The sequence below is a fragment of the Sebastes fasciatus genome, chromosome 1 (assembly GCF_043250625.1).
Source record: "Sebastes fasciatus isolate fSebFas1 chromosome 1, fSebFas1.pri, whole genome shotgun sequence".
NCBI classification, from domain to species: Eukaryota; Metazoa; Chordata; class Actinopteri; order Perciformes; family Sebastidae; genus Sebastes; species Sebastes fasciatus.
Window position 1 is genome coordinate 17,305,310 of NC_133795.1, and position 26,107 is coordinate 17,331,416.

General features: G+C 40.5%; 1 protein-coding gene across 1 annotated transcript in view; it reads right to left on the reverse strand.

Annotated features, from left to right (window-relative positions):
• Positions 1 to 26,107, reverse strand: part of col7a1 (collagen, type VII, alpha 1) — a 64,675-nt gene that overhangs the window by 35,775 nt on the left and 2,793 nt on the right. The window contains exons 2-29 of the mRNA XM_074634285.1: positions 19,385 to 19,457; positions 19,094 to 19,274; positions 18,327 to 18,483; positions 18,145 to 18,238; positions 17,879 to 18,037; positions 17,578 to 17,735; positions 17,146 to 17,275; positions 16,200 to 16,319; positions 15,022 to 15,177; positions 14,293 to 14,412; positions 14,030 to 14,179; positions 8,953 to 9,069; positions 8,368 to 8,514; positions 8,077 to 8,202; positions 7,813 to 7,959; positions 6,604 to 6,726; positions 6,202 to 6,468; positions 5,866 to 6,009; positions 5,621 to 5,752; positions 4,366 to 4,512; positions 3,080 to 3,211; positions 2,848 to 2,997; positions 2,614 to 2,750; positions 2,366 to 2,492; positions 2,123 to 2,266; positions 954 to 1,123; positions 723 to 764; positions 18 to 44 (exon numbers count right to left, since the gene is read on the reverse strand). Of these exons, the coding sequence (XP_074490386.1) occupies positions 18 to 44; positions 723 to 764; positions 954 to 1,123; positions 2,123 to 2,266; positions 2,366 to 2,492; positions 2,614 to 2,750; positions 2,848 to 2,997; positions 3,080 to 3,211; positions 4,366 to 4,512; positions 5,621 to 5,752; positions 5,866 to 6,009; positions 6,202 to 6,468; positions 6,604 to 6,726; positions 7,813 to 7,959; positions 8,077 to 8,202; positions 8,368 to 8,514; positions 8,953 to 9,069; positions 14,030 to 14,179; positions 14,293 to 14,412; positions 15,022 to 15,177; positions 16,200 to 16,319; positions 17,146 to 17,275; positions 17,578 to 17,735; positions 17,879 to 18,037; positions 18,145 to 18,238; positions 18,327 to 18,483; positions 19,094 to 19,274; positions 19,385 to 19,448 (3,768 nt within the window). The 5' untranslated portion in view covers positions 19,449 to 19,457. The remainder of the gene's footprint in view (positions 1 to 17; positions 45 to 722; positions 765 to 953; positions 1,124 to 2,122; positions 2,267 to 2,365; positions 2,493 to 2,613; positions 2,751 to 2,847; positions 2,998 to 3,079; positions 3,212 to 4,365; positions 4,513 to 5,620; positions 5,753 to 5,865; positions 6,010 to 6,201; positions 6,469 to 6,603; positions 6,727 to 7,812; positions 7,960 to 8,076; positions 8,203 to 8,367; positions 8,515 to 8,952; positions 9,070 to 14,029; positions 14,180 to 14,292; positions 14,413 to 15,021; positions 15,178 to 16,199; positions 16,320 to 17,145; positions 17,276 to 17,577; positions 17,736 to 17,878; positions 18,038 to 18,144; positions 18,239 to 18,326; positions 18,484 to 19,093; positions 19,275 to 19,384; positions 19,458 to 26,107) is intronic.

Consider the following 26,107-nt stretch of genomic DNA (forward strand, 5'->3'; position numbering starts at 1 on the left):
AACTTTCTGCACTGTACCGTCTCTCCACGTATTCCCCGCTCACCCTAAAAGAAATTGGAAAGATTAAACTTAGAGATCATACAGTAGCGAGGAGGAGCCAAGACAACTTGAAGGATGTTTCATCAAATCTACAGTACGCTCATCAAAGCTGTCGTTATTATCACGGGTTCAAAGGTTTTAAAAGGTACAGTGTGTAGGATTTGCAGACATCTAGTGGTGAGGTTGCAGATTGCAACCAACTGAGTACCCCTGCGCTCACGCCTCCCTTTTCAAGACTGCAGTAACGTGAGCCACTGAGTACAAAAAATGTGGTAACGCCATTCACCTCACTCAGAGGCCATCATTGCCATAAAAACACCACCTTAGAAGCAATGGAAGTCAGACGGCAGCTGGAGGTACCAAAGTTTTGCACTCATGTTGGAGCGTGTTGGAGAACTACGTGAAAGGCTCTCTCTAGAGCCAGTGTTTGGTTTGTCCGTTCTGGGCTACTGTAGAAACACGGCAAAGCGACATGACGGACTCCATAAAGAGGACCTGCTCCCTATGTAGATATGAAGGGCTCATTCTAAGCTAACGAAAACACAACGATTCTTAGTATCAGGTTATTATACACTAATGAAAACATAGTTATGAATATTGCATTCCAATTCTGCTAATAGATCCCTCTAAATGCTACACACTGGCCCTTTAATACAGTATGAAAGTACAGTTAGAGAACTCACCTGAGGGCACTGAACGTTACACTGTTCTGGACCCGGACCGGGCTAAACAAGGACAGAGACATCAGGAGAGAGTTTTTGTATTATAGCCTTCTTTATTACAGTAATTACATTCCATGCCATATCCGTAAAAAAGCCACAAAGTAACATGAACAACATGCGTCTACCGGTCACGCCAAGCTTGAAAAACAAGATTACAGACAAAACATGTGCTTTCTCCAGGTTTCTTCTTACCTCTGGTATCCTGGCAATGCCACAGAGCAAGTCTGCCAGCTCAGTATGTACGGTGTCCAACTGTGCTGCATCACGGGCATACAGGATGTTCTGGGTGCTGCCGTCCGTCACTGACCGACGCAGCTCCTCGGTATTCGCCTGGTCTATACCCACTGCTAACACTGTCACACCTAGCAGACATACACACACCAAAACATTTGTGTCACAGAACAGAGGTGGACTTTTTGGATTCGATTGTGTCGTATACGAAGAAGGGTTGTCTGTGTTAAGTAAAGTATCTATATATAGTCTAAGTTCTTTGTTTTTCCCGCATGCCTCCACGGTGAACGAAGTATAAAAAAATGGAAAAAAAGTCTTGATGAATTGATGTAAATGGGAGCCGCGTTTAACAACAGCAAAACTATATCAAAACATCCGTTTACAAACTCTCACACAACTTCTTCAGTATAATCCTAGTCTCCAGTCGTATGCTTCCAAACACATGCATCTTAGCTAAAACCTTACTATTTGAAACACTTCAGACCCGTACTGACTGACTAGTAGCGCGCCTGCGCAACTGTGAGACTTTTTCTGCGGAAGCGTTAAAATAGTACGGTTTTAGAGAAGATGCATGTGTTTGAAAAGTAGTGGGCATACGACTGGATATACAAGTATTGGATTATACTGCAGGAGTTGTGTGAGAGTTTGTAAACAGATGTTTTGATATAGTTTTGCGTTTTTTAAACGCGCCGGGCCCCATAGGAAAAAAGATTTCTTCAAGAATTCAAAGTAACACGAGGTGAGTAATGGATACAGACCTTTCCATTGCCATTCTGTTGCTAGGGCAACAGCTTTGGTCCAAGTTTACTTCCTGTCAGCTACTGCATTCATAAACATTGCAACAGGAAATACAATGGGGCCCATTTATAATGTTTATGTCGCCAAGTTTGAAAAGGTCAAGACAAAATGGTCATTTTGTCAGTGAAGTATTCCTTTAAGACAATAATATAAAAAAAAAAAAAAATCAATTTACATACACTCCTGTGACTGAAATCTTGAAACTAAATAGTCCAGATGAAGCCAACTATAGTGATCTGGCGGGTGCAGGTAGTTACATCCAAACAGGTTAAAGCAAACCCTAAGTTTCATTCACAGATGGCTACAGTGTGTTTGCTTGTTGGTCTTCACACCTGTAGCTCTGAGGCCGCTGGCTGCCAGAGTCAGGTTGTCAACGGATTTTTTGTCAGCGATGATGACGACAGTACCAGGGACCCTCGGTCTCCGTCCGGCTGAGGGGGTCAGAAGGTACTGCCTGGTGTATGTCACCGCCTCACCTGCAGAGGGAGACAGACAATATAACAACTCCTAACACACACACAGACATACCGAGCAGTAAGTACAGAAAAGGACCATCAGAGAGAAAAAAAACTGACCAATGTTATTCCCGGGGCTTTCATCAAACGGTGTGGACTGGATCTCTTGAAGAAGTGTGTCAGACCTGCCGTGGCGATTAAGCCGGAACCATAATTTGGGTCTGTAACCGTAGACTACAACTCCCACCTGAAACAGGCAGAAAATAATCTAAATGTTTGCAGTGGACAGATAAAAATGACCGTCTGTGAGCTGACAGAATTGTACCCCTCCATGCCCTATTTTAATACTTATTCATCAAGAGAAGTACCTGAGAGTCACGGTCTCCGATAGTATTGAGCGACCCTGCTGCACTTGTGAGGAGTTCGCGCAGAGGTCTTGCGAGGCTAATGCGATCGGTGGATGCCGGCACCAGAAACACCACATCCAGACGGCCGCCCACACACACTGCAGACAGAGAGAGAAGTTTCTAGGGATGAGTACGGTATCAAAAGGTGTTTATAGGTATGCTAAGTATATGAAAGAGGACGTGTTGGTGTGTTACCAGTGCGTTCATCAACAGAGCTCTCAGTTCCAAATCCAGTTTCAAAGGAGGGCTGCACGGTGAAGCGATAGCGACGGCCCAAACGCAGCCCAGTCACCTGGTAAGAGCTGGACGAAGCGGGGAGCGAAACAGACAAGCCTAGACCAGTATCTGAGAGATGTGAACAGTTAAAATGATAGGACTGCAGAGTCTTAAAGAAATAAATTATAACACCTATAATAACATGTTTCACCTGTCTCGTCTTTCCAGCGCAGAATATATCCTGTGGCACCCGGTAGTGGAGTCCAGCCAAGCTGCACTGAATTCTGAGTAACCTCCGCCACTTGCAGAGTTGTGGTACGTACGGGGGGAGAGGGGGTACCAGCTGTATACACGGATACAGAGAAGCAGCATTGACATTTGATTTGACATTTCATCCAATATATTTGTTAAAATATAAGATTTTGTATATGGTACAATATTAAAGTATTGCACACAAGAAAGACCGTATTTGAATGCTTACTTACACATCAAGTTCAAAGGCTTCTCCGTGACTTTCAAGGTTTTACTTAGTGACTAAATATTGGCATGTTTTAGGGTAAGACTTGACATTATACAAGACATTATGGTGTGCTACAGTACAATGCAATATGCCAGTGGTTCCCAAACTATTTTCCTTGAAGACCCCCCAACTTGTATCTAAGAAAAGCTGAGCCCCCCAACGTCCTCATCCTGAAAAAAATTACAAATCCTCGAACAAAATCCTCAGTAATTCAGTGTATTAAATGAGTTTTATTAAATAAATTTTTCTTTAATGAATAGAACAGTCAGTTTTGTTCACATAAATAAAGTGATAACTCTTTGATGGATTCGCCAAGTGAATGCAGATACATAATATGATCTCTTTTTTTGTAACAACTTAATTAATTTACTATATTGTTAGAGCCAAAATCGATTTTTTTGTTATTGTGGTGAAATAAATGTAATTTATAGTGTTGTTAGATTGCTGCTAGACTTTCCCATTAAAACAGGTGCAGCCCTTTATGTGCGTCAAGCGGGAGAGAAAGTAGTTTTTTTGACCGCAGTGAAAATAATGGTTTTGAAAGGCTAAACACCAACAAATATGGTTTGCAGCAGAATATTTTGTTAGATGTTGCTACTAAGTAGCAAAAAATATTTCTTTTTAAATAGTTTAATATACAGTATTTTGTATAAATTATCCACAGGTGAGTTATTATGATTTTAGTTATACATGAGCAAACCTAAATTTGACAACCTCAGAACAAACAAATCCTGGCGCACCCCCTGTGATCTTTGGCGCCCCCCTAAGGTTGGGAGCCACTGCAATATGCAGTATGTTATATTTTACTATATTTAGTATTTACTACATTCAGCACTGTTAAATCCATCTGTTCTTTTAATTATACTTTTAAAGCCTTACATCCACTGTTTATTTTCTCCAGTCTACACACTTCCGAGGGTTATTAAAACTTGCCAGAACCTTGAAGTAAAGTCTGAATATAGGAAGACAGGACTCACGTGTGGTGACTCTGACAGTCACTGGGGTTCCCTCTCTGTTTCGAACCAAAGCCATGACCCGCACCTCGTACTGGACTCCGGGGTCCAACCGGTCTAAATCCACCGCTGTCACATCTCCCCCCAGCAGCTGACTGCTCTCCTCACCACCTGCAGCAGATAATAGTCACAATAGTGAGTAGTGTGACACAGCCTGGTTATAAAACATCCATCACAGGAGAAAGTCATTTCATTCTCATTAAATATTTAAAGGGATAGTTTTGTATGTTTTGAAATGGGGTTGTATGAGGTACTTAACCATAGTCAGGGTATTACCGACAGTGGATGACGGTCGGCACACCCTCAGCTTGGAGAAGCATACAAGAGTACGGGCATAGAAGCAAAGCAATGTACTGCTGGGGGCAGCAGGGGACGGGAGCAACAGCAAAATGTATTTTAGCCACCTAAAAGAAAGGCTTACCTAAAAAAAAGTCAATATCAGTTTAAATGTAAGCTATATTTAGAATATTTTCAACGCTCTAACTTGTCATCAGACAGCCCTTTCAGACGGGGGAACTGAAGCTGTTGTATCCATCTATGCTTTCTTCAAAGTCACCAGACTCCATTGACAAAAACAGTAATTTTACCTTGCAGAGCATAAAAGGTGCTGGTCTACCACTGCCGATTGGTTAGTTTGTTTGTGTTATTGTGCAACTTTGGTGAATTCAAACTAACCCTTTAAAACACCAAAGTCACACAATAACACAGAGCAACAGATCGAGACAGCAGTAGACCAGCAACTCCCGTGTTCTGCGAGCTAAAACGACTGTTTTTGTCAAAGGAGTCTGGTGGCTTTGAAGAGAGCATAGAAAACGGCTTCAGTTCCCTGTCGGAAAGAGTTGTTTGACGGCAAGGTAAAATGGTGAATATATTCTAAATATAGTGTACAATGATATTGATTTTTTTAGGTGAGCCTTTCTTTTAGGTGGCTAAAATACTTTTTGCTGCCGCTCCCATCCACAGCGGTACATTGCTTTGCTCCCGTGTTGGTACTCCTGTCTGTTTCTCCAAGCTGTGGGGTTGTGCCGACCGTCATCTATTGTAGGTAATACACTGACTGTGGATAAGTACCTCATACAACCCCACTTCAAAAACATACAAACCATCCCTTTAAGGGCAGATTGATGCTTTGAATGAAACTTTGATTATTTCACTAAGATGTGAGATCTGTATGAGAGGATTTTATCACAAAAGTGAAATGGACCAGCAATAGATCTACCGTCCAGTCTTCTCCAAGACACACGATAAGCCGTTGCTCCCTGCACACCAACCCAAGTGACTCGGACAACCTCTCCTCTGGCCTCCTGGACCTGCAGTGATGTCACCGTCCCGACCACAGACTGATCTGACTCTGAAGTTTGGGACAGGAAACAATCAGTCAGTTATTCTAATAGCCAAGTTTCTTCCTAAAGACACTCTGGACAACAGCAGTAATGTGCATTTGACAGATCAGATTGACGGTACCTGTTTTGATACTGAGGGTGGATGGACTTCCCTCTCGAGAGCCAGTAAGTGAAGAAACTAATACGCTGTAGGCTGAATCAGACTGTAGTCCATCAATGGTGTAGGAAGAGACGTCTGCGGCCACGTTACGAGTTGCTTCAACTCCTGCACCAGCAAAACATGGCAGAGAGATGGAAATGTAAGTCTTCCTCCAACTACAGATACATGAGGATAGAAAAGGCTGACAGCCTGATCACTATCCAAATCTAAACTAAACTTTTACTCTTCTTTATATTGCCCTGTTATCATGTATTCTGGTCTGTAAAATACTGAGTATTAATGCTAATCGTTGCTTACCATCATCACGGCGCCAAGTGATCTTATAGCCTGTCGCCCTAGTGGAACGTGACCATGCAATGCGTATTCTCTGAGATGTGACGTCAACGATGCGAAGGCCAGACACTGATCCACCGTGGGGATTAGTCCGACTAGACAGTGTGACCGCCTCTCCAACGCGCTGATCAAGCATAGATGCAACACCGATTACCAGCGCCTCATCTGGTGTAAGGCCGTCTATGGTGAAGGCTGTGACCTCCGCCCCCACAATACGGGACTGCTCTGCACCTGCAAGGTAGAATAAAAATAAAATAAAATAAAAAAATCACGCACATAAAAAACTGACTACTGATGTAAAAGATGAATACAATAATACAGGATTCAAAAGGATAAACTGACAAACACATTAACATTAACACTTACTGTTGCCTTGTCTCCAAGTAACCCTGTAACCTGTTGCCCCAGGAGCACCCGCCCACGCAATTCGAATTCTTCGACTGTTTGCGTGTGTCACTCTGAGGTTTGTCACTTTGCCAGCAACTTGCTCTGAAATAAAAAGCATACAGGGCCTCATGTGGCAAATTCAATGTATAAAACTTTGTATTTAAGCTTGAGTATTTCACATCTAGAGAAATAACAGGTAGTCAAAGAAAAGGTTGTTTATCAAAAATCCCAACCAAGGCTGTGAAGCCCACAAAGATATTCACAAATATGTAGACACATATGTTGGGTTATTGTTCCTTCATTTAGATATCCACAGATATACATAATATACTGATCTACAGTATCTGTGAACAGCATTTAAAAGATCCAGTTGTGTTGATATTGCAAAATTAATTAGATAATTTGATCCCAACACCCATTGTGAATGTATAGCAAAGTAATTGTCAAATATCAAGATATAAAAGAACAAAATTAACCATAACAGAAGAGGATGAATTACGTTGAAAAACCGATGGGAACTTTAGTCATCTGCTGTCCAGGACTGGCCAATTTTATCTTCAATTTGTATTTTATATTATCCATGGTAATCATTATTCTTGCACTGGTTTTACTATCTAATCACCTTACATTAGTGTATACTCTATTATAGTGACAACTCTCTGGTGGCTAGACAACTACATCTAGTTCTTTTTTTTTGTTCTTTTTAGTTCTTTTATTTTTGCAAATAATAAAATAAAACAAAAGAGAAGAGATATAAAATATCATAAGAAAATGCAAAGATGGGTAATGGGCTTGTAAAAGGGACCCACCTAACACTGAAATTAAAGACAGCTGTATATGCTTGTCACCAATTTACAAATAGACATCTGTATTTTTGAAAATGTCTAAAAGAAAGAAAATAACAAAATTTCCAAACAAGAAAACTAGAGATAAAAAAAACAAAGGAATAAAATAAAAATAAATAAAAAACAGGATTATGAGAACAAATATTTGCACTGCTTTCATACACTTCACTGCTGTTTTTTTGTTTTTATTTTATTTATTGTTTTTATTCTTAATTCCTGTGTGTATCGGTATTTTGTATATGTATGTGGATCCTTAAGTTTCCCTTGGGATAAATTAAGTATCTATTATTTACAGGAAAAGAGGATGAAGCACACAGCAGCACAGTGTCACCGCTCCACCCACCTGGTTTGATGTAGACAGTAACCGGGTCTCCTTCATTTTCTCCCACCAGCGCCGTGACACTGACACCATAAGACACTCCCACTATCAGATCTCTGAGGTCAAGGGTCGTCTGGTTTCCAGGGATAAGCCGGATTTCCTCTGATCCCCCTGACATGACATGAAACAGAGACACTATTTTCACAAGCATGTTTTCATTCATAATTGGGTTCTAAAAAAAAAATCTAAATATATAATAAAATAATTAATAAAAATCAGTCAGTGTACCTTCTGTGTTCAGGATAATGATGCGGTACTGTGTGGCCCCGGCTACACCCGTCCAGCCGAGTCTGACAGTACTGCCCAGAGACTCCACAACTCTCAGGTTGGACACTCTCCCCACTGGCTGCTCCTCTGCAACACCGCAGGGTTAGGACACAATGGATACAAGCACAAACAGTTTTAAACTTATCTACAGGAAAACATATTTACTAGGAATTCAACCCCAGCACATTTATGCCCCATATATCAACCTTAAATACATTCAGAGTTTCGTGCCTCCCAGGCTGAGCTACTGACCTCTGGATGTGGTGCTGACAGGTGTGGCCTCCTCGCGACCTTCGTACAGGGTGAACATGGTGATGAGATATTCTGTGTTGGGCTGGAGGCCTGTTATCTCATAGCTGGTGGTGGTTCTAGGAAAGGTCAGGCTCTGGACACGACCTCCTGGAGACACAACAACGGTCCACCATCAGTGGATTTATGTTCAATATACCTACAGTCTCAGTATATACTTCCTACTACCTGCAACTGCTGGCATTGAATACATTATTTGGCTATATTTCAGTCAGATCATGCATTAATAAAAGAATGATTAAGTGATACAGTACAGATAGCATTACTGTTGTCTATAACACAAACAAGGTTCATTAAAATCAGTCACAAAATGAGATTTGAAGCAACAACACTTTCCTTTTTTAGGCTTGATGTTGCATTTGTTAGCACATATCACTACATAACCAAATCCTTTCTTGTGATCATAATAACAAAATGTCCATGTTGTACAGCCTTGCTTAAAACTACAGACTGTAACATGCAATGTACAAAAAGACTACGAAAGGGACAAGTGATTGTTTGAGTGTGCGTGTCACATGCACATCTGACCTTCTCCCTCCCTCCACTCCAGGCGGTAACCTTGAGATGACTGAATGATTCTCCAGGTGAGGCGAATAGAGGAGGGGCCGGTGGTTGCTGCTCTGAGCACCTGCTGCTCCTGACGCTCTGAGGGAAAGACATAATATATGATTGTAGTTATGTAATATATCATAAATTAAGCTCTATTCCCATCAATGAAATATGTTTAAGGATAGATTTATATTTGGTCTGTCTTACAACAATAGTGAAACACAAAGAGATCCCTTCCTAAAGTGATTTCAATGTAGGTGATGGGGGATAAAATCCACAGTCTCTGTTCTGTGCAAAACATAGTCTAAATTTTAGCTGAAGCTAATATGAGGCTTCAACAGGCTAAATTAGTCAAATCAAGTGGGAATTGTAAGGATTGGCCGAGAGGTGGAAGGAAAACACACAGAGGCCAGATATATCTGTATGTTTCATTTGAAGTTCACATAACACCAACAAGCAGGCTGGTGTTAGTGAGTTTGTGAAAACAAAACTATATACAAAAAAACAACCAAACCTTTTCAACTTTTCAAAAGAATATGATTTAATCTATAAATCAACAACAAAAAGGCCCATGGCTGTCGGGCAGCTGGCAGCAGCTCCCCGCAGGTCTGCACCTGAACTGAACTAACTTCAACCGATCGACTCCCCAGAGAAGCATCTAGCTGTCCCTGCTATTAAACAGGAAACTCCTCCTACTGACAAACCAAAACCAGCACAATCAATTAAGACAGTCAAATAATAATTATAAAAAACAATTTCTACAGCATTATCCTAATTGAAAAGAAATATTAACAATATAGATAATTTACGGTACCTTAGAAGACTGTTCCCTAAACAATTAACCACTCCCCTTCTATAAAGCCCATTAGAAGCTCCCACTTCCTGTTCGACAGTTTGTACCTATGACCAGCAAGTAATATGGATCATTAACAGTGGTTATTTCATTAAGGATGTGAATGATGACAGTAAGCATACTGAAATGACTTATACTAGTAGGTTTGCATGCTATACCCACATCATGTGCTTAATATGCTGACATAAATGGGCTACACAACTAGGACTACAGATCTATTATGCCGGCAGGACAGAATAAATAACAGAGCAGCAGAAACTAGGAGGTGCCTGGTCAGCGTGTAACCTAGTTAGCACCGACAGGTTTCTTCCAAAGTTCATCTTTTTGGTATAAAATTCCCTCCTTGTGACTTTAGAATAAATTTTTGCACAGAACACACATTCATTTTGCTTTAAAAAGGAATCTCTTTGTGGCCAGTATGGACAGAAGGAAACACTGCAACAACCAGTAACTGAATAACTTTCACCATACATACAGTATGGTCAAGAGAGTATTGTATTAAGATGGACTTGAGAAAACGTGAAACTATCCTTAGAAATGATAACTGCATATAACTTATGTGGCTGAAATGTGAGTATGTACTCTCAAAACAAACTGAAAAACAACATGTGTATAAATATTTTATTTGTAGAAAGACATTGATTCACTGTAAACAACTCTGAATAAAGAAATGTTTTGCTTGCTTCTTTAGTCTCAGCCAACATAACCAAAATGTAACTTAATCATCACACACACGCCACAGTAGCAGTTTGCATTTGATTCTTACAAAGTGCTACTGCACCCTACTCTCCAGAGGTGGGACCAAGTCATGGTTTTGCAAATCACAAGTAAGTCTATAGTCTTTGCACTCAAATCCCAAGTCTTGAGTTTTGAGTCGTAAACAAGTCATAATGCATTCTTCACCTAATGTAATGCCATTTGCATCTTTAATTTTCAACCCGCACATCTTGCGTACTTCAATTAGTTTTTTTGTTGACCACTGCATACAGAAGTTTTTGTACGCAAACAAAATTATCTTTGGTATCAAGTATTTTGAAGTCAAAAGGCTCAAGTCCAAGTGAAGTCACAAGTCATCGGTGTTAAAGTCCAAGTAGAGTTGCAAGTCTTTTTTGATTTTGTCCAGTCGAGTCTAAAGTCTTCAAATTTGTGACTCCAGTCTGATTCAAGTCCAAGTCGTGAGACTCGAGTCCGCACCTCTGCTATTCTCCACTCAAATTTCTACGAAAGAGACTAATCACATCCTCATATAACCATCCTTCTGTCTGTAAAGATGTCACACCCTGCAACATCCAACTTAGCATGGTATCATGTCTTATGCGGAAGGCTGACATTTACAAGACTGATGAGAAAATAAATTGTGCAACCGTCACTGTCACTTCATGTAAAAGATTCTGTGAGGTGTGAAGAGAAACATGAGAGTTGGCCTTGAAGCACCTAAACTCAGTTTGATATAATTGAGTATCTCACTGGCCCCAGAGCAAAACAGCAGAGAACATCTCAACCAAGTAAGTGATCATGAATTTACATGCCACTTTGAAACCCTTCCAAACCCACAGTTCATTTGTACAACAGCCAGATGCAGTACTTTAACATATTCACATACACCACAAACTGCAAATTTTCATGCCAGAACTTCGTTGGGGTTCAAGAATCTGTTGCAAAATGATATAAAAGCTACTATTTTGAGGCGGTGCCCATTACAACACTGACAGGAAAATAAATTAGTTACTGAGTTTTGGATTTCACACCTCTGCCCTCAGGCTGCCGGTGTAATGGACTTTGTTCAAAGAAATGTTCCCTGTGACAAAGAAACTAGAATTACTGCCTTGCGGTTGTATGCCTCCGCCAACGAGTGAAGTTGCAGTTTACATCCTTGTCTGTCCAGACTCATAATATACAGTATGAAGTAAAGTCTTTAAAAGACTTTAATAATAATGTATTAAGTGTATTCTTTGGCATAATGGAAGTTATAACTATATTGGCATGTATGATTCCAGTGAGAAACATGCTGTCTTCACTTAGACACTACTTTTTACAGAGGACTGACAACACCTGAAGCTCAATATCAGCAAAACCAATGAGCTTAATGTGGTGGACTACTAGAGGACCACCTGTCCTGGTTGTCATCCAGGGAGAGGAAGTGAAGAGTGGGACTCTTGGGGTCCAAATCAATACAAAACTGGACTGGACTCCCAACACTGAAACTCTCTTCAGAAAGAGACAGAGCAGACTGTTCTTCCTGAGGAGATCCTTCAGTGTGTGCGACAGATCTTCTATCAGTCTGCAGTAATAGACAGTGCTCTGTTCTTAGAGGTCAGCCGTTTAAACAAGCTGTTAAGGAAGGCCAGCTAGGTTATCAGGTTGGATCTGGACAGTGTGGAGACAGGGGAGGAATCAAAGCCATCTTGGATAACCTTTCACACCCTCTCTACAACAAGTTGTGGCAGAATGGCAGCTTGTTACAGAGAGAAGGATGAAGGACGAGAACAAAGCCTGGGAGGTGTTCCTCATCCGAGTCGAGGGTCTAAGGATAGAGGATGTTGTTTGCTTTACAGATTGTGAAGCCCTTGAGGAAAATGTTTGATTTGTGATATAGGGATATATAAATATAATTTATTTGGGCTTTGTTTGTTGCCCAAGATTAGTGTCAACAATTCAGTATGCGACCAAATGTGAAATATAGTAACAATCTACCCTTCTGTTTCTGGAGCTATGGTGTTGAATAATGGCCAGAAAAGTGTTTTTGAACATTATGATGTTACAATGAAGTTGACCTTTGACCTTTGGGATATACAATGACATCACATCATCATATTAGACATTTGTGTGAAATTGTGTCATAATTAGCCTATGAATTCTTGAGTAATGGTCAAAAACATGTTTTGTCAGGTAACAGTAACCTTTGACCACCAAATTCTAATCAGTCCTTGAGTCCAAGTCGACGTTTGTGCCAATTTGAAGAAATTCCATCAATGCATTCCTGAAATATTGCGTTCACGAGAACGGGAGGAGAGGACGGACAACTAGAAATTGACAGTAATAATAAAAATGATCACACAGGTCAGTCCCTTGAACAGTTTCTCTCTGATACTGTATGTGGCCACAGATGTTTTCTTGTTTGCGTGATGAACACGTCAACAAATCAATGGGAAAGTGCCGGTGTCAGCGAGGAGCACACAGGAAAAGAACAAAGTCTTCAGACTAGTGGCTGAGCAACAGACGCCCACTGATGTCTCTTTTAGGCCAGACAGAGAGTCAGACTACACACTAACTAATTCAACATTTTACTCCATAACACATGTGCTTGGTTGAATGCCACACAAAGCTATTTAAATGGTTGGGGATGTGGAAGAAGATAAACATAACCAAAAATCCATTTAAAAAAATTAACTTAAAATGTCATGCAGTCTTTGATGTATTGTTTAGAGCTGAATGTTAAGCATCCTACATGTAAGAAAACGTAAGCTATTGCTGAATATAATAACAACATATATGCAAAAAAACATGAAGACGTCATTCAATGTGGTCCTCTATAAAACCCCCAAAAATGGCAACATTTCCTAATGAGAAGGAACAGACAACTCATCACAAACCACAGACACCGCAAATATGTTACTCTATTGGTTTACACAGGAACAAACAAGAGAGAAACAAGCTGAGCTAAAGTTTAAGTTACTGTGGTGTACAGTATGTAGAGCGCTGTATACATCTCACTCCTTTGACAGCAGAACTAGGCCACACGGACGTTTTCAGTCCTCCATTTCTGCCAGCTGTCTGATCAGTGGCCCTGCGGTGACTCAGCCTTCATTCAAATAACACTGGTCCGACTGAACTGACACCATATGGGACTTACTCACGAGAGACAGATGGTGTGTGTGTGTTTATAACGAGTGTGTAGGTGTGCACAAAATGTTCCTTAAACAGAACTAAACAGTAACATGTGAAGGTTTTCAGAAGAGGGACAAACAGCAGAGAAGGCTGTCCCTGTACTTAGCAGGACGCAACAGAAGGCAAGCTCCTCTTCAACAAGCATTATTTTACTTTTTATTAAGAATCACAAAAAACAAAAATAGAATATAATTTAGTGTATTGTGTCAATTAGCGGTTTCAGTGTGTGTAACTGTGAGTTTGAGAGGGAAGAGGGTACAATGAACACAGAGACAGATGTTTGGGGTTGTGATGAACTAGTGAAACCACACCTACCTATCTTGAAACTGGCTGTTGCTACAGGGCCCTCTATGTTGCCCTCATACAGCGGGATGATGGTGACGATGTACTCAGTGTCAGGCTGAAGTCTGGACAAAGTGTGACCGTCACTGCCACCAGCAACCTCCACCGTCTCTACATTTCGACCTTTGTGAACAGAAAAACAAAAATATAACGTCGGTGCAAATTTGTAAAGAAAATAAATAAAGAATATTGACTGGCAGATGTGAGATGTTGTTTGATGTGTGCTTTGTCCTGACCTGTAAATGGTCCCCAGACCAGACGGTAGGACCGCGCACCACTGACGCTCCCCCACCGCACACGAACACTGCCCTCTGACTCCGTTTCCACTGATAGCTGCTGCACTGCCTCAAGGCGCACTGACACATGCAAAAACATGAAGACACAGATACTTTGCTAATTATACTGAAACCCATTCCAACCACAAGGAGACAGTATCATTATATATGTGCTGCATTATGTAAGGGAAAATGCCCAACAAGGTGTCCATTATGTAAGGTATAATGTACAGCAAGCCGGTCATTGTTGCGTAATAAACCCCAACAGGACGATGCAGGTGGACCCCGATGCATCGCCCTGAAGGGGTTTATTTCTTGCTGTACATTATCCTGCTTATTACACAGCTATAAACATAAGAAATCAATAAGTTGACACAAAAATGGTCCTCCAGAGTCTGACATCAGAACTGTGTCCATAGCAACGGTCTGTTATACATAGCAACGGTCTGCTATAAAGAAATAACAGACCATAGACTGCTGTGATTGCCCAATCAGAATCAAGTATTCACCCCGACCATGGTATAAGTGCATATACTGTACTATGTACGTATACTGTATCTAACACTTGTTTTAATATTGCTCAATGTTGTAACATGTTGTATTATATTGTATCTATCTACTATTACAAGCATTTACCATCATCTTTTAACAGTACCAAAGACGTTAATAATGGCCACAGAGTGGACTCACATGTGCGGGCATTGAGGATGGACGGGGATGCAGAGTTTCGGGGGAACAGGGGGTAGAGGCTGACGACGTACTCCGTGTCGGGCTGGAGTGTCTCCAAGGTGACAGATGTGGAGTCTGCAGACAGAGACTGCTCCAACAGCTGAGCATCTGGCTGACCTGCTCTTCCAACCACACAATAGACAGAGCAAGCAGACATGGAGGGCGTGCAGAAGACCAATTAGTTCACTGATAGCAATCACAAAATTATACTGTACAGTATGTCATTAGACAAATTAGCTGACAACAAGCTGAAAAAATATGGGATGTGTCCTCACTTCATTCTCAAGTATGGCAGCAAGCCACCTGTGGAGAAGTGTTGTTCAGAGGCAGTGCACACTTTGAGTTGTGTTCATGTCCTGTACAGTATGTGCTTGGGTGTCTGTCAGCATCTGTCTTGTTTGTTTGAGTTATCAGTGCGAGTAGCGGCAGACACAGGAACAGGTAGAAACATCACACCTCTCATGGAAGGATACACACCGGCCTCATTAACATGTTCTCACACATGTGCCAGCCTAACTAGTCAGAAGAGGAGCTCCATGTGAGACTGGCACTCCTGCCACATGTTTCGGAGAGAGAAACTGTTTATCTCAGCCCTCAGGGGCCACTTTTCTCTCCTGAATCACGGCATAGGCACTCAGACATCTTGACACTGTTATGTTCTACGCCACACCCTGTCTCTGGAAATGTAAGGACGAAATTACTGCCGATCTGTGACATAAGTAAAGGTTTTCTCTGTCTGTCTTAATTTCAAGTCTGGTGATGGTAAAACATATTTGATATTTTAGGTAATGATTGGGTTATTAAAATCCTAACTGACAGCCAGTGCCTGAGGGTGTTAAAGAGGCTCATGTTGCCCATACTCAGCCTTGACTGCTGTACATTCTCAACATGTTTCCAACTTGCCACCAAAGGTTAACTGTTATTGCTTCTTTTCCTCCTTCATTTTTACTCTGATCATTCATTCTGCTGAGATAAGTTTTTGTGACAAGATAATTCTCCTACTTCAAAAGTACGTGGTGTCAGTTTTTTTTTTAGTTCAAAAGAGGAGATGTTGCTGATGTAAGCGTTAGATGAGAGGCGGACGGAAAGAGAAAGACAGGTAGACAGGAAACAGATGCATAGATATGTGTGTGCCTGACCTCGTGGTCCATAGGTGAGTCTGTAGCCCTGCACAGGAGACGAAGGCTTATCCCAGCCCACAAAGAGAGAGAAGAAGCCGGCCTGGATCAGGCGCATACTGGTGACCCCCGGCAAAGACCCTATATGAGGAGAAATAAAGACATTACAGGTGTATGACTGTGATTAGTTCAACTTGAAAGATTCTGTCTTGTGTGAGAGAGGTTTCACTGCAGACATGTGCGTCCTTCACTTTTTTTTTTTTAAACTTATTCTATTCTATTATACAATACTGATCTTAAAAGGTTTTATATATAAACAATTCAACATGAAAGTATGCATAAAAATAAACCAAGCAAATTGAAATAATAATGACACTGAATATAACCAATGAAAATAACACACGTATATTGAAATAAAACTAAACATGGGTTACATACCCTATAAGATCACCTTACATAGGCACACATATTCAGTCCAATATACATAGGAAAATATACAAATATACATAGGAAAAAAATTGAAGATGAAATTTACTGTTTATTTTATCTCACTTGAAGAAGACAGAGTATTTCAGAGTATCACATACAGCCCAGTTCCTTTTCAAGTTAGTAAGTAATGTTCCCCCATTACCTCCATTAGTGGTGTCCATCTTTCTATTAAAAAAATACCTCCGTTATTTTAGCATATATGTAATTTTTCCATTGTATGAATACTTGCACTCAGCATAGGTGGGGGGATCCTTTTAAAGCTATCTAATTGCTTTCTCTGCTGCTGCTATTAATAATATTTGGAAGAGGTACATCCTTTTCCTACCATGAATTACATTCGGTTTCACACGAAAAATCACTATCAGAGGGTCCCTTACCAATTCAACATCTAACACTTTGTTCACAGTGGTAAAGATTTATATCCAAAAGGTATCTAACAATGGGCATTGCCAAAATGCATCCTTCACTTTTCACTCACTGGTTCGTTGCTTGGCAGCAACAGACTCCCCCACACTGTTGGGGTATTGGCCGATGATAGTCACCAGGTAGTCGGTTCCTGACCTCAGCTCTCGTGCGGTATACGTCCTCTGACTGGCAGAGACAGTCTCCTGCAAAAAGAGACAGGGGTCATTTTAGAAAACAGTCACGCCTGAGACAAGTTTTTGCAAAGTGAATGACTGAAATAGATAGATGAGCCATGACATTCTTCTATCTTCGTCATGTCTGCCAGGGGAAGGGAATTTCACTCTTTGCTCTGCCAAATATTAATCTCTACAGTATCTACAAGAGGATCCACCCATTAGACATGTTTATACTCAGCCTGAAGGCACGTGTTTCTCTCGCGATTTGCTACTTCAATCTAGGTCATCTCCATGTGTCAGGAATATTCTCGCAAAACACCTGGACTCACCTGACGCAGTTCTGCTGTGATAGGCTGGCCCAGGCCAGAGAGTGGCACATACTGGACCACATAGCCAGTCAAAGGCCCACCTGCTGCACTCCAGCGAAACCGGAGAGTATCAGTAGTCTGGCCTGTGAACTGAATGTTGGACGGGCCGGAAAATGCCTCTGAAAGGAGAGGAGAGGGTGGAAGCAGGATGAGACATAGATACAATTAAATGCAGGTTTACAGTCTGATATAATGGACACATATTTGTGACTGTGTGTATTTTAATATACTGATGTTATATCATTTAAGGTAACCCACATACCATCACTGGCATAGACTCCTCCTGCTTTGAGGCACACTTGGGGGCTCACAAGAGGAAGAAGTGTGTTCAGCAGTTTGAAGTCCCCAACAAAGGAGGTGAAATCACTGCTGGGTTGGGAGGAGATCTGAGCCAATTCATCCATGTCTGCACTCTTTATACCTAACAAACCACAGAAAATTGACAAAGTCAAAAAGAAATAGTGGCTCATAAGCAACTCTAAAAACTACTCTGAGTGAGAGAGGAGAGGCTGCAGGTGAGACACCTACCGACGGTGAAAACATGCACTCCTTGACTGCGCAGCTTCTGTGCTGGTTCCCCCACGCTGTCTTGCGACTTCCCGTCTGTGATCAGGATAGTGATCTGAAAGTTAAGGAGGAGCCATTAGAAACACAAGAAGTGCTATGTTAAATATGCAGTTTTTATAATTATGAACAACTGCTCCTCAGACCTTTGGGACATCCCGACTGGACGTAGGGTTGAAGAAGTTATCTGCGACAAACTTGAGACCAGCACCAGTGCGTGTGTTTCCACCCTTATAGTTCAGATTCTCTACAGCGTTGACCAGCTCAGTGCCAACCAGGTAGGTAGTAAATGTAAACTCAACTCTGGAGGGAGAGAAATGTGCATTAAATACATAAATCTGCACCTGGAGATCATTTGACATAGAGTGCTGCAGGGATGACATATTTTTGTAGGCCAACCAGGAAGTTAGCATCACAGAGATTTTTCCATTGGGTTTTAGATTGTTGCAGAAAATAAGCTCTGTGGCAAACACATGCTTGTGATACGTACACATTTTGATCAGCAAGATAATCTTCACAAATGAACACTATTTTTATGATTTCTGAAGCGTGAATGCAATCGCAAGAAGTAAAAAGCTAACATTAGGCTATAAACGAATTACATCACCACCACTTAGCTAAAGGCGGACTTGTGTTCGGCGTGATGACGTTTTGTAGCTTCATTTAGCCACTTGTTAGCAACCGCCTTTTTTAAGACACGTAAAAGCTTCAAAATTCACCAGTGGCATTATTTTGTATCATAGAACAAAACCTTAAAATCTCTTGTGTTAATCACAGACCTTATTTCACACTTCTAACCAAAAACCCATTAAAAAAAAAACATTGACTTTGAGACGAAGTGCAAAAATGCACCTGCAGCTCTCTATTGCATGTAAAGAAAAGAAACGATGTGAATATTAATCCTGTCAGTCACCTGGAGGTGTCGCTGTACTGTATGGCCCCAAACCGTATCCCTGTCTCGCTGACAGAGCTGTCAAATGGCTTGACTATTCCAGCCATGAAGCCCTTCACCTGCAGGAAGTTAACTCGGCCAATACTGGAAGACCCATCAACCAGGAAAACAATATCTGCTGCTTGCACATTATTACACCTGCCTGCAAATACAAAAGCGATGGAGAATGCATGTGAGTACATAAACATGATACATGATGAGAACACTTTGGGCTGATGTGATGGTTGGGAGGAAATATAAAGCCATTTATACCCTGAGCTTCAGCCTGTTTCATGGAGGACAGCAGGACAGTCACAGTGATAAACCAGCTCCACATCTTCACAACCTGAGCACACAAAGAGCAGATTATATCTTTTTATTTTGTCAGAAACTATTTTAACTCACTTCAAAACAGTCCACATTACAAAATTGTGATATTATACTGCTGTTACATTTTCTGTTAACATCCATCCATTCATTGGTAGTTAAAATAACATGTTCAGTATTCATGCTTGCAGAAGGGTCTTGTTTTTGTTATAACTACTACATATCCGTTCCTTGTGTCTTGAGGTCATATTAGTCTGTTTTGTATCCGTCTCCTGTTAGATGAAATGCTGCCATCCCTCAGCTTTTCATCCCCATCAAATTTCCTGTTTCTGCTACTCACCTGATCGTGTCACTTTCCGGTTTAGCTGCATCCCATTAGTCATTTGTTCCTCAGCATATGTTGAGGATAGTTCAGCCCTGTTATTTGTCAGATTGTCTATGTTTCCTTTGAGTTACAGCCATTGTTCCTGCCTGTACCTGTTCTGAACCACCTACTGTGGCATCTTCGATATCCTGCCTGCCAGCCTCGTCTCTTTGAACATGTTTTCTTGTTCTAAAGGTCTAAAACCTAAAGACACATTAACACCTGTAATTATTATTCCTAGTATTTCTATGACACACACTTCAATCATAAAGTTTGTCTATTATTCTGCCATATATACACAAATGACACCAACAGTGTTATGCCTTGCACAGCTTACTCCAGTCCCATTTTGCCCTTCCCAATTTGAGATGGTTTCCTGATTAGAAATTAGAAAGCTAGAATGCAATGTTTAGTTGTGTTTTATAAGGCCTTATATTACCATGGATGATGATCTTAGAGGATCATATGATCATACCTATGAACTCTCATCATGAAAACTGTCAACACCAACATTGGATGCCTACAAAAATGATTGGCAAATACATGTATACACAACAACTCATTCTCCCTGACCTGCAACCCTGAAACTCAAGTTTATAAAATAAGAATTATACTATGGTTCAATATGGTTATAATATGGTCTTTTCAGATTAAAAACAAGTCCACACAGTGTGTCAACCAGATGAATACTTTCATACTCTCTGGCTCTCTACATCATACTTACATTACATATTTCAATAATTATGTTTGTGAATAATGAGTAGGATATCTGACGTCCTCAGCACCCAGTGCAAGTGCACACCGGGGCAAGCGTCCCTCCGGACCATCCACTCTAGCATCAACCATCTTACTTCTGGGTGACCATTCCTCCTTAAACACTTCATTGTAAAAAAATATGAAGCTTGACACCAAGCTTACTAAATGAGCACACAGCAAAAACATGCTATTGGTGCATGCACGCATAGTGGTGCTAGCGATTTTGCTACTACATCCTACCTGCACAAACGATATGTCATTATGAAAGCTGAGACTCCATAGATTCCAACGGTATAAGTCTCATCACTACGAACAAAACTCACTGATCCAGCAGCCGAAGAAGAGAAAAAAATAAACTTCACTTTATACAGCCATAACCATAAATGATGTCCTACCTCTATTATCTTTGCTGTTTCGTGTTTGAGGGTATATCAACGCTGCTAATGGCTACTCCAATGTCTCAGGATCATTTTTGAGTCAATTCCAGCTGTCTGTATTAATTTGCATGGCACAGAGGAGCTTTTGCACTCTGCCCTCCTCCAGCATCTAACAGCCTATCCTCAACCTTGCATATGAAAACACGGTTTTATGTCTCCATCTGGTGGATGAGTCGTGGTACTCCACTCATACCTGTCTAAATGTATAGAGGTCTGATTGATTGAATTTTCAAAGAAAAGTCAAAACCAGTTATATTGAGATGACTTGTAAATGAAATTAAATGAGTTTTACAGTTACCTGAGAAAGTTTCAAATGGCACGCAAATGGTACCCTAATGTACCCAGATGGCCAATTCGAACAATCCGCCTAATCCGCCTTAACATGCCTCTACTAAAACCTCTTAAACTTTGCTCGGCTTCACTTTATTAGCATCAGTCTGTGCACAGGTAATGTTCAAATGTTGTGATATGGTTTGCTAGATGTTTTGGGCTGCAACTGCATCATTCCAAAGGAATATTCACTCTAAACGTGTACAGCTTTGTTCGGCCGATATGAAATCTTTCATTTATGCTGTCTTCCATCTTCATTTACTCTGACGCAGTAACATACTGATGCTTACACCTCCGCAGAAATCACAAGTGTTACCTTTATTATGACACCAAGATTATTCAAATAGACTTAATAGTTGCAGAGATACACTCACACACATTCATTTTGGGCATGTCATTTTCAAGCAGTAGCATGAGCCAGAGGCCTAGAGCTTAAGACAATAATACAACACAGGAAACACCTCAGACACTCACAGTACGAGTATCATTGATGATCAAACATTTCCAAGACACTTTTTTTTGCATATTCTGAGCTCAATCCTTTTTACATCTGTCCATCCTGACACTAATTCAAGTATGTTGGAAACACATTAGGGAATATCATGATGAATATCATCCGTTTATGTTTTACTATTCATTACTTGTAGTATTTATTGTGTTTACCCTGTAAACTTTCTTGCTTTGTATTGTCCTTGTGATGTTGTTTTTGATTGTACTGCCTTCTAAAAACAGAATCCTTAATTTGTAATAACTCAAAAATGTATGCACAAAGCATTTCTGAAATATTTGCATTGTTTTGAATATCTCTCCCCACATGGCCCATCCGGTTTTGACTAGAATTAAGTGGAATTATGAAACAAAAGAATCAATCAAAATACCATCTCCTTCTGGCTCATACTTAACACTTTAGTATAAGCTTTTTTCACTTTAAATAGTGAAAATTGAATGAGGTTTTCTCCCTGCTATGGATGTCTAACATTTGCTCTCAATTGGTCCAGGAGTTACACCACAGATTGATGTCTCTGTGACATTGCTGCCCACTTTGGCAAAATAAGAAAAAGACATTAATTTAGCTGAAAATACGTATGAATGTGGTAAGAAAATAGCTGCTGTGTTTCAAAGACCTCTGGGAAAAAAATTAAATTACGCGATACCGTACGCTGCAAACAATAGTAGACTCATGTAATGTATGCTGAAGATAAACTCCCTAAAATGCTGGTCCTAACCTGCATTAAACTGCTGCTGAAAGCAGTCGGATGCACATATTAACCTCCACTGATGTGACATTTACATTTTACAGAGCTGCATGCGTTTGCAGATGACATTCCATTAGTGTTAATGCTAATTGCTGCCATAAACTGTCAAATCAAAAAAGCCCAATTTTTCCTCATTATTGACTAAACTTGTCATCGGGGTCTTGCATAAAATCTGAACAGATTGTATTTGAGGTGACTAAATCTACATTTATGCTCAGCGTCACCAACTGGTTAGAAAAACATTTCAAGACTTTGTTGGTATTTATAATTTACACAAATGTGCATGCCTATGCCTATTATCACTAGGTTTCCATTTTAAAAAGGCATACTATACGTACACTATGACACATAGAACTTAACGCGATAATAACACGTTAATGCAAATTCGTTTTAACGCCACTAATTTCTTAAAAATGAAGATACTGGCATCATATGAAACTAGAAAAACCTAAGGACTTCATAGGAACCAACCATGTCATACTAGCTTGTCGCAAAGCAGGCTAAATAACGCTCCAAACTTACGCAAAAGTTTGGCGATGAAAAACTGGCGTGGCCATTTTCAAAGGGGTCCCTTGACCTCTGACCTCAAGATATGTGAATAAAAATGGGTTCTATGGGTACCCACGAGTCTCCCCTTTACAGACATGCCCACTTTATGATAATCACATGCAGGTTTGGGGCAAGTCATAGTCAAGTCAGCACACTGACACACTGACAGCTGTTGTTGCCTATTTGTTTTATGCTAAATGCAGTACCTGTGAGGGTTTCTGGACAATATTTGTCATTGTTTTGTGTTTTTAATTGATTTCCAATAATAAATATATACATACATTTGCATAAAGCAGCATATTTGCCCACTCCCATGTTGATCAGAGTATTAAATACTTGACAAATCTCCATTTAAGGTACATTTTGAACAGATAAAAAATGTCTGGTTAATTTGCAATTAATCATGATTAACTATGGACAATCATGCGATTAAATATTTTAATTGATTGACAGCTCTAATAGAAATACAGTATATGCAGAGACATACAAACTAATAATGCAATGCTGCCTATAGCATACATATTCTCTCTCTCTCTCTCTCTCTCTCTCTCTGTTATCTTTGCCCTCAACAGAGCAGATAAACATTTCGTTTCAGGAGAGAATGACGTACATCATACTTCTGTTCACAGCATGACCTAAAACACCCTCAAACTGTACTACTGTATGTCTGGAAACACAGATGCCAGAACCGTCTGGACAATATGTAACATTTTGAAAAAATGCATCAAATCTTTGCTGTTCTTTGAGACACAGAGAAATGCAGGACTTTCTCATTGTAAATTTTATTTTTGGCCTGTGTCACCTTTACACATCATCAGTGTCACCGACCACTGCTAACCACAAGTTATGAACAAAACTATCCCTCTCAGCCAATTTCAGTGACAGCCATCATCTGATGAGAGAAATCCAATATGGATGTGGGGCACTTCTTTGACAACCTCTATTCACATTCACCTTTTTACAGAGGTGATGCACGTCACAGTGGCTACCGCAAATAGCTGACAGATGTTGAGCCATCAAACAAAACCTCTGATCTACTCCGTAGAGCTATCGTAGCTAGAGTAAACATCATCAGGGTCAAAACCATGAGAAACCACTTAAGTTGATGAAACCAAATGTATAAGTGAGAGCAGCAGAAAAACAGCAGGCAGATTTTCTGAGCATGTATAGGAATGCAAAGAAAATCAGCATCATCTGGAATTTGGTTGTTTTCATTGTGGTCTTGTTAGAAGAGCACTGACCTGAACCAGACTGACTGTCAAAATGACTCCGTCAGAATTAGCCCACATGAAAGACAGCTGTAGTGCATACATGTGGACAGGCTTGTTAACATACAGCAGATATAAATCTACATTAAAGAGCCCCCACTCTGTTGTACTGTATTACAATTATTATGGCAATAACAGATAGTTTGACATTTTGAGAAACACATTTATTTGCTCTTGCTAAGAGTTAAATGAGAAGATTGATACTACTCTCATGTGTGTCTGGTCAATAGAAGGCTACAGCCAACCACCTGTTAGCTTAGCTTAGACTGTTAACAGGGAGAAACGTCTATTTCCGTTGTCAAAATGATGTGGTTTTAATTACTGCACCCGGCCAAGAAACAGTTTGGCACGTAACCCCTCATAAAACCACAACTTGTCATTTTTACACTTTAGTTTTTGGCTGGATTAAACAAACAAGATAACAATATGTTTATTAGTGAGTATTGGAAGTGTTGGTAGGTGGATTTTGTTACCTTTGGAAAGAGCAAGGCTAGCTTTTTCCCATCTGTCTCCAGTATTTACGCTAAGCTAAGCTAAGTGTCTCCTGGCTGTAGCTATACATTTACCTATAGACATGAGAGTGGAATCAATTTTCTAATCTTACTGAGCAAATGAGCAAATTTCCCAAAATGTCAAACTATTCCTTTAAGAATTATAATATACATATAGTGTAGGAAGGACTGCACAACTCAAACTGATGCATGAGACATAGCATGACGTTGCACAAAGGACAATGTCAACTCGGGATAACTGTAAGCTCAACCAACCCCCAACACGCCCAACACTCATCCAAATGCAGTAAACAGAATGGCATGGCTCCAAATCCTTCAGACTTTCTGAGATGATCCCGCAAATCACTGACATCAGGTGACAGCTCCCCCCCAGGAAAAGAAAGGAAGCAACAATACTGACATAAAAAGCAGAACAGACGCATGGCCAATCGACACTGTCAAGTCTGGAACCATAACTCTGCACAGAGATTCGCTTAGGAACTTGATACACAACTGCAAACAGACTGAAAACAGAGTCTGAACCACCACTGATACTGATAACACGGTGCAGTGCAGCAATAATCTAAAAACTTGCATAACTGAAAATAGACACCGGAATGCGTTGGTCGTTTCCTCTTTTAATTTGCTCAAGAATGAAAACGTTCAGACATCGCCTGAAGCCAGAAGCTCATAATTAGCTGTAAATGTTTGTTCCCTCTGTAAGATGCAGCAGATCCCACAAACCCAGCAGTGTTTGTCCTAAACACGCAGCACACACATTAAGCTTAATACGTTCCAAATGTAATGCCCTTTTCCCTTTTCAAGATTCAAAGTATTTATTCTAAGACTTCTACACCTATAAACTTAAATTATGTACAATTAGCTCCCGATGAGTCACATCAGCTTTCCCACCTTTGATGCTATTTTTCTTTTTCCTGTGGAATCTAATGAAATAATGTGTATTTCTGGTTTCATTATGTAAGCCAGGTGTTGAGACCGCCATCTATACCACAGCCTATCCGGAGCCCTTACATCTTGGCTAACTTAACAGATCATAATTGAAAGGCATTAATGATGTGAGGGCCATTAAAAACACCAGCCGACAACTAAAAGAAGTGGCAGTAAACGCCGAAAGCATCACAAAGAACAGATTCCTTCCTCTTCCTGCCGCTCCCGCAACACGCCCACAAACCCTTCTCTATTTTCAGGCCCTCTTCT